This window comes from Hirundo rustica, chromosome 34 (assembly GCF_015227805.2).
Source record: "Hirundo rustica isolate bHirRus1 chromosome 34, bHirRus1.pri.v3, whole genome shotgun sequence".
NCBI classification, from domain to species: Eukaryota; Metazoa; Chordata; class Aves; order Passeriformes; family Hirundinidae; genus Hirundo; species Hirundo rustica.
In genome coordinates, this window is record NC_053483.1 from 75610 (window position 1) to 84437 (window position 8828).

Here is an 8828-nt window from a genome sequence, read left to right on the forward strand (position 1 = left end):
CACTTTCTAACTTTAAACTGTTAGAGAGTTTTTGTCCGTCACAGTTGGCTATCGATACTAGATCAGTACCCATATTTCTTTAATAAGTCACCATCTGTGGAAAATGAAGGAACAGCCATCGGACAAATCTCTTTTAACAAACCCTTTGAAAACCCCATTTTTCCTCCCACCAGGATTTCTCCCAGTTGGAGGTATGCTTCTTTGTGTTGTGTAGTCAGGCAAGCACCCACTTTTGCCTGCACAACAACTAACCCGCCCTTCCTCACAGTAAAAAACAAAAAAAAAGAAAAAGAAAAAAAAAAGCAAAAGAAAAAAAAAAGCAAAAGAAAAAAAAAAGCAAAAGAAACCCAGGAACCCATCCAGGGGTGTATGCAGCTTCCACCCCAGCCACGTGGGTCAGCAGTGGCCGTTCCCAAACTGCTAGCAGTCTGAGGAACAGTGCAGAGCAGAGCTGTCTTCTGCTCTCTGCGGTCCCTGTATAACGTCGGTGTCGAGCTTCAAAGAAGGAGTCAGAGAAGGCACTCTCACAGAGGTCTTTATTCTCCAAGGTGGTGCAGGAGAGAGAGCACAGGCAGGATCCCACACTAACATTTAAACCCGGGGGCAGAGGGTGAAGTGGCTCTCTCTCCCTCGGAGCCTCTCCTCTGTTTTTGCCTTGGCTAGCTTGAGAAAGAAACTACACCCAGAAGGAATTTTCCCTTCATGTTCCCAAAAGATCCCAGGGAGGCTGCAAACCTTTTTCTTTAGAGAGAACAGGCATCCGTCGATGGCAAAAGGAAAGAGTCTCGCCTTGGTCCGGGGGGAATCACAGCTTCATTCTGGGGTCCTGCCCCCGCAGAGTCCAGAGCTCAGTCCAGTCCCTGTCCCAGTCCCAAGAGCCAGAGAGCTTTTCACATGGTCCCAGGGTTTTTTCCCAGGCGGGATGGGGCTAGAGGCAGGGACAAGCCACTACCCAATCAGGGATAAGGTGGGAGTAGAACAGAGTTAGATTACATTCCAGTGTGGGGGGATGGGCGGGGCGGAGCAGGGACAAACCTCGTGATACATTTTCCAAGGGAACAGGGTGGTACAGAAGAAACCATTACAAAACCCAATATAAAAATGAAATACAATGTAAACCCAAATAATGCGCTACAACAAGAGGGGCTGGGGCAGGTAGGTGACTGGCCCCAGGTTAACACAGGGCAGGGTCAGGAAAGGTGGACAAAGGGACACAGGAGGAGACACTCTTGGACAGTACCTGAGTTATCGGTGGAGGGAAAGCAGGGATGAACCACTAGGATAAACAACTCCAAAACAGCTTAACAAAACCCACCACCATCTCTGTGCAGTTCCAGTCTGAAGGATCCCAGTCCACGAGATCCCAGTCTGTAAGGTTCTACATGGCACACACTCCAAGGCTCTGGAATTCAGTTCCCAGCAAGGAAAAGATGTTCCTGCCATTGAAAGCAAAGCTCTGAAGAAGGGGCCGAAAGACCAAGTGCAGCAAGATCCTACAGTGATATTTCACTGCCAGCCCCCAGAACTTCATCCATTCCTGTAGCTCCTGGACTGGGAATTAAATCAGGGCACAGTCCTTGGTGGGAGCTGCCCTGGCTCAAGGGAGACACTGAGACAAACAGAGCAGGCAGAGAGGCACGAGAGAAAGGCGGACACAAACACAATCAGCTGAGAAGGTGGCACTCCGAAAACAGAACTCACACTGACTGAAAATGAATGGGACAGAAATCAATAATCCTGAATGATTTACTATCAAATACAGCCCACCCGCCCAGCCCCACACAATCCTGATCCCACTGCTCCAAATTTGGATCCCACATCTCGCAATCTCCTTTCAGCCCCATCTCACCCTGGAAGCTGTGGAATCGAGTAAGTTTGGTGTGGGATTGAGTTTTTCTGAGGTGGGAACATGCCATTCTGAGGTAGGATTGAGCCCTTTTGTGGTAAGGTTGAGTTGTTCTCAGCGGGATTTGAGTGGTTTTGAGGTGACAGATGGATCTCTCTTGGCTTCTGGAGCGCAAAGAGAGAGACAAGAAAAAAAAATTAAGGCCAAAACAAAAGGAAAACCAGCCTGGTGTCTTCCCAACATGGATCTCAGGGTATGTGGGTCAGCAGGGCTCTGCCCAGCGTGGGCCCTCCAGTGGGCAATAGCGTTGGAACAGTACACAAAGCTCTTATTACACTCATGACACTCACAGGGCTTCCCTTATCAGTGCCTCCGTTGGTGTTGAGTCAAGTTTGAGCTCCAGGAGAAGCTCTTCCCACAATGGGGACACTCGAAGGGCCTCCCCCAGCATGGATGCGCCTGTGGCTGGTGAGGGTGGAGTTCCGCGTGAAGCCCTTCCCGCAATCGGGGCAGCGGAAGGGCCTCTCCTCTGTGTGAATCCGCTGATGTACAAGGAGACTGGAGCTTGTGCGGAACCTCTTGCTGCACTTATCACACTCATAAGGCCTCTCCCCAGTGTGAGTCCTCTGATGGCGGATCAGGTCACAGCTCTGTATGAAGCTCATCCCACATACATCACACTCATGGGGCCTCTCCCCAGTGTGGATGCGCCTGTGGCTGGTGAGGTTGGAGTTGTGCTTGAAGCCCTTCCCGCAGTCGGGGCAGCGGAAGGGCCTCTCCTCTATGTGCGTCTGCTGATGTTCAAGGAGCTTGGAGCTGGTCAGAAACCCCATCCCACAGTCAGAACACTTGTAGGGCCTCTCCCCAGTGTGGATCCTTTGGTGTATGGTCAGGTAACTACGGTGCAGGAAGCACTTCCCACATTCCCCACACTTGTACGGCCTTTTCTCAGTATGGATGCTCTGGTGCTGGATCAGGCTGGAGCTATGACTGAAGCTCTTCCCACATTCCCCACACTCATGGGGCCTCTCCCCAGTGTGGATCCTCTGGTGACAGATCAGGTTGGAGCTCTGGCTGAACCTCTTCCCACATTCCTCACACTTGTGGGGCCTCTCCCCTGTGTGGATCCTCTGGTGTTTTATCAGGTTGGAGCTCTGGCTGAAGCTCTTCCCACATTCCCCACACTCATAAGGCCTCTCCCCAGTATGGATCCTCTGGTGACTGATCAGGTGAAAGCTCTTCCTGAAGCTCTTCCCACATTCCCCACACTCGTAGGGCCGTTCGTCTGTGTGAATCCTCTGGTGGCGAAGCAGGTGGCACCGCCAGGTGAAGCTCTTGGCACACCCAAAGCACTTGTGGGGCTTCTCCCCATCATGAAGCTGCTCATGGACCACCAGGTCTGAGCTCTGGCTTGATCTCTGGTCGCCTTCCTGGCACAGGGTGGCTCCTTCCTCCTCAGATCCTCGTGATCTGCTTTTGCAGTCTCTTCTCCCGAGGGATCGCCAGGACTTTTCCTCCCTGTTGGATTCCTGTGCCGTGGAGCTGCTCAAAACGGCCTCTTCCACGAGGATCTGCTGTGGGGATTTGTCCTCCCTGGTCTCCATGTTCAGCTCCTTGTCTGGGGGAGGAAGGACAAGGAGAGGATGGGATTTGCCTCTGTGCCAGAGGGAAGGGGAAGGAGATCCCCTCAGTGCGTCCCCGGCAGGACGGCGTCGGCTGCGGGGTTGTCCTGCAGCCGGGGGCCGTGCTGGGCTGGGAGATGGAGCAGGAGAGAGGGGGAAAGGGGCACTGACTTCCTCCTCACCTGCCTGGCTGTCCTGAGGCATCATCTTCTTCCTCACAGCCTCCTCCTCCATCCTGCAAAGGGTTGGGAATTGGAAATCCTAGTGTGGAGGGAGAACAAGGGATGAGCACGTTGAGTTTGAACGTCTCTCTGCCCAAGTCCATCTCTAGAAGTCACTGGGCATCTGGGGTCCATAAAAACTAGGCAATTGGGAGTGAGTGGATCTACACTGGGGGCAACTGGGCGTGACTGGGAACATGCTGGGAATTCCCATAACAGTGGGAAATACTGGGTCCATGCTGGGAAGAACTGGGATCACACTGAAGGTGATGGGAATCATACTGAGATTGACTGGGAGTGGCTGTGAGTAACTGGAATCATGCTGAGAGCAACTGGGATGACATGGGAGTGACTGGGAGCATGCAAGGGGTGACTGGGACATACTGGGAGAGACAGGGAGTCACTGGAATCATACTGGAGGCTACTGGGGTCATGCTGGCATTGACAGGGAGCAACTGGGATAACACTGGGAGTCACTGGCATTACAGTGGAAGTGACTGGAATTAGACTGCAAGTGACTGGAATCATACTGTGATCATGCTGGGAGTGAGTGGAATAGTACTGGGAGAGACTGGGATCATACTGGAGTCAGACTGGGAGAGACTGGAAAGGTGCTGGCCATGATTGGAACCATACTGGGGGTGACTGGGTACAATGGATCATACTGGGAGTGACTGAGATTTTAGAGTTATTCACTGGGATCATACTGGAAGTGACTGGAACCATACTGGGAGTGACTACGGGTCCCACTGGGATCGTCCTGGGAGCCACTGGGATTACAGTGGCTGTGAATGGATCCTCACTGGGCTCACTGGAGCTGCCAGGCACATGTTGGCAGAAAAATGTGATCACACTGGGAGCAACTGGGATCAACTGGAAGGTACTGGAACCATGCTGAGGGGACTGAGATCACAACTGAGATCATACTGGGAATGACTGGGAATAACCGGGAAAGACTGCCATCATTCTCAGGTAATTAGAGCCTTACTGGGAAAACTGGGAGTGACTATGAGCATGCTGAGGGCAACTGGGATATACTGGGAGGGTACTGGAAACATATTTGGGGGACTGGGACAACACTGGGAACAGCCAGGATCATGCTCGGTATGACTGGGACCATGCTACAGAAAACTGGGAGTGACTGGATCTACACCGGGGGCAACTGGGTGTGACTGGGACCATGCTGCGACTGGGACTATTCCAGGGGAAACTGGGATCATACTGGGATCACAGTGGGAACAGCTAGGGCCATGCTGGGGAGAACTGGGATCACACTGAGGGTGATGGGAATCATACTGGGATTGACTGGGAGTGGCTGTGAGCAACTGGAATCATGCTGAGTGTGGAGTCCCTGCAGCCCCTTGCCATAATACCTAGGGCCTGGCCTTGGCAGGACAGATCATAGAGTCACCTGCCCAGCCTGAGACAGAGAACTTCCCAATGATGCCCTGGACACGATGGTTTGCCTCAGTTTCTCCCCTCCCTGATTCCCCTGGCCCTTTGGTTTCTCCTTTCCTCTGTGTCTCCATTGGTTTGGGGTTCCCGGGGACTGGCCCCGTTTTCCCTAGAGGACACTGACCTTTCCTGCCCTTTGCTCTGCCCCCGTGCCTCAAGGTCTTTGGCTGCTGAAGCTCACACTTGAGCTGGAGACCGGCACACGTGCTCCCCTTTCCAATCTGGATTCCCCTTGGGCTTCTGGAAATAAACCTGGCTGGAACTGATCCAGTGCAAAGGCCTTCTGGCCTCTCCTTGCTGAGCTGCCCACGTGGCGTGTGTGCATGTGTGAGCTTGACTGCTTCGCCTGAGCTTCCCCAAGCGGCCTTTCCACCGCAGAGGCTTATCGGCTCTGGGCTTCAGCTCCATTCCCAAAAACCACAACGCAACACGCTTTGGCCGAAAATTACCCAAATGGGCCTAAAATCTCCAGGACCTGGACTGAGACCGAGACCAAGATCAGCACCAGAACCGGCACCAGCACCAAGACTGAGACCGACACCGAATCTGAGACCGGCACCGACAGCGGCGCTGCTCTGGGACGGGCACGGAGATCAAGACTGGGACCAGAACTGACACCAGAACTGAGAGCGGCACCGCTGCAGGACCGGGACCAGGACCGGAACCAGTACACCAGAACTGAGACCGGCGCCACAGAGGCACCGGGACCAGGACTGAGACCAAGCCCGTAACTGACACCAGAACTGGCACTGGGACCAAGACTGAGACCAAGACCGGCACTGGAACCAGCACCGAGACTGGCACTGCTCCGGGACTGGGACCCAGACTGAGATTGGCACTGGGAGCACTCCGGGACCAAGACTGACACCGCTACCGGCACTGGGACCTGGACTGCTCTGAGATCAAGACTGAGACCGGGACTGAAGCCAGCAAAGAAGGGCTCAAAAGTAACCAAAAACACCCCTCAAGAGACCAAAAAGTGGCAGAAAATGGCCCCAAAATGATCAAAAACTGACTAGAAATTATCCTAAAATTACAAAAAACGGCTCAAAATGACATAAAATAGCCCAAAACGTGACCAAAAAACCCTTCAAACGAACCCAAAATGACACAAAGTTGCCCCAAATTACGAAATATGACAGAAAACGACACAAAAGTGGCCAAAAGTGATGAAAAATAACTCAAAAGTGACAGGAAATGCCCCAAAATGCTGCAGGATGGGGGAGAGCCTGGAGGGACACAGAATTCCAAAAATTAAAAAAAATCATCCAAAATTGCATCAAAAAAGCCAAATTAAAAAAAAAAAAAAAAAAAAAAAAAAAAAAAAAAAAAACGGAAAAAAATCATAAAAATGGCTAAAAAAGAGAAAAAGCTAGAAAAAATCCTCCAAAAAATGCCAATAATATTCCCCAAATTTCAAAAAAATCCCCAAACACAACAAAAAACACCCAGGAAATGAAAACAAGCAAACAAAACAAAAACAAGATGTTGGGGGTTAAGTTTTCCTGTGGAATTTCCCCACCCCCCCATAAGTTGCTAGGAGACTAAATACTGATCGTTAAAAGGGTGCTCAACCCGGACATAGGAAGTTGATCACTTAGTTTCGGGGGAGGAAAAAAGGCTCCCGTGAGCTGAGGGTGGGGGGCTGGCTGCTCTCGGTTTTTCCGGGGACAACGGTAGGGCGACTGGTAGCTGCGTGGAGTCCACAGTTAACAGAGGAGTCTGGTCCTGGGAATTCTATCATCTGTTGGAGCACCCAGGAATTCGGAGTCTCTCCGCTGTCCTGCTGGATTTTGGGTCAGCCCGGGTTCAGCCGCTGCGGCTGCTCCAGCACTGCTCGCTTCACCTGCCAGGGCACCCCCCTGCCTGCGGAGGACAATCCACTGCTTCCAGCCATCAGCGCCGGAGTTTCCACCGTTTGCCCTCGGGGTTCTTGGTTCTGTTTTACTATTATTATAATTGCTGTTGTTGTTTGTCTGTCCTGTTATAGTTACTAGTAAAGAACTGTTATTCCTTTCCCCATAGCTCTGACTGAAAAGTTATTTTTTAATCTTCCAAATTATAATAACATGGAGGGAAGGATTTGAATTCCTCATTCCTAGAGAGGCCTGCCTCTCCCTAGCAAACATCTCTCTTTTCAAACCGGGACACAAGAACAACAAAACACAACCAAACCCACCTTTCAAATGCCCAGAAATATAAACCCCCCCCCAAAATCCCCCAAGTCCCCCGACCACCCAGAATTCCCAAAATCCCTGAAAATTCCCAGAATTTCCTACACTTGCTCTTGATGAAGGGCTGCAGCAGGTAGGACTTGCTGGTGCTGGTGCCGCCGATCACCAGAACTTGAAGAGGAAATCTGGAAAAAAATTTCCTACGTTTGGACCCAAATTGATAAGATTTCCTACATTTGGACCTAAAATTCCCCAAATTTCCCATGTTTGGACAAAAAATTCCCGTAAAACCCTCACTAGAGATCCCAAAATTCCCATGCTTGGACCTGAAATTCCCCAACTTCCTGCACTTGCCCCAAATATTAAAAAAAATCCCTGATAGAAAAACCAAAATTGCCCTATTTCGACCCCAAGAATTCCCCATACAGAGCACAAAACAATACCCTTGAAGTACCTCAGAATTTCCCTATAGAGATGCTGAGACCCCCCCAGACCCCCCTGGACCCTTAATTGGCTTCCCCAGACTCCTGTAGAGCCTCTATAGCACCCCGAGACCCCCCCAAATCGTAGAGACCTCCGGATCTCCTCTAGAGACCCCCAACCTCCGTTAGACCCCCCGCAGAACCCCCCAAATCCCCTATAGGGACTCCCAGAGCCCCTACAACCCTCCCCCCACATCCCTTACTGGGACCCCCAGGCCCCTCCGGACCCTTTATAGGTCCCCCAAAAATCCCCTATAGCTCCCTTTAGACCCTCTCTGGAGACCCCTAGGCCCCCCAAAATCCCCTATAGGGACCCAAAGACACCCCCAGACCTCCCCGGAACAGCCAGAGGCTCCCCCAGACCTCTATAGATCCCCTATGGACCCCTCAAACCCACAAAGCCCCTATAAAGACCCCTCGACCCCATTTAGGGACCCACGAGCCCCTTTACGGACTCCTCTGGACCCTCTAGAGATCCCTCAGACCCCCAGAGAACCCCTATAGCCCCCCCATAAAACCCCCTTAGGGACAACCCCAGACCGCACTAAATCCACTAGAGAACCCCCAAATCCACTAGAGATCCCCAACCAAATCCCCTGGAGACCCCCAGGTCCACTCAGACCCCTCAGGATCCCCGAGAGATCCCCCACTGCCCCACCGTAGGTCTCAGACACGCCGGAGCCGCATCGCGGGACCAGGAGCAAAGATGGCGGCACTCCGGGGAAGCAACTTCCGAGCAGTCTGCGCATGCGCCGGAGACAAGGCGCCAGCAGATAGGCGGGGCTCAATGGAGAAGAGAGCTGCGGCCAATGAAAGGGTAGGGAAGGAATGAAATGAGGCGGGCTCAGGGAAAGCAAAGGGCCTGGCAGGGGAAAGGGGCGGGGTCAAGGAAAGGGCGGGGATGAGGAGGAGAGTGGGCGTGGCCAAGGGGACGCGCCCTCCTACAAGGGCTCGGTTTGCCCTAATATCACCCGAAAGGGTCTAAAATCTCCGGCACCGAGACCGAGATCAGCACCAGAACCGACACC

The 8828-nt window shown here is 52.3% G+C and overlaps 1 protein-coding gene across 1 annotated transcript; it reads right to left on the reverse strand.

The window, feature by feature from the left end:
• Window positions 1-516: 516 nt before the first annotated feature.
• LOC120764667 (zinc finger protein 664-like) lies at window positions 517-8512 on the reverse strand. The gene is made up of 4 exons (XM_058423853.1): window positions 8459-8512; window positions 7424-7503; window positions 3651-3729; window positions 517-3464 (listed from the first exon to the last, which is right to left on the reverse strand). Exons 3-4 carry the CDS (start codon window positions 3700-3702, stop codon window positions 2233-2235), a joined length of 1284 nt encoding a protein of 427 aa, XP_058279836.1. The 5' UTR covers window positions 3703-3729; window positions 7424-7503; window positions 8459-8512; the 3' UTR covers window positions 517-2232.
• Window positions 8513-8828: the final 316 nt, after the last annotated feature.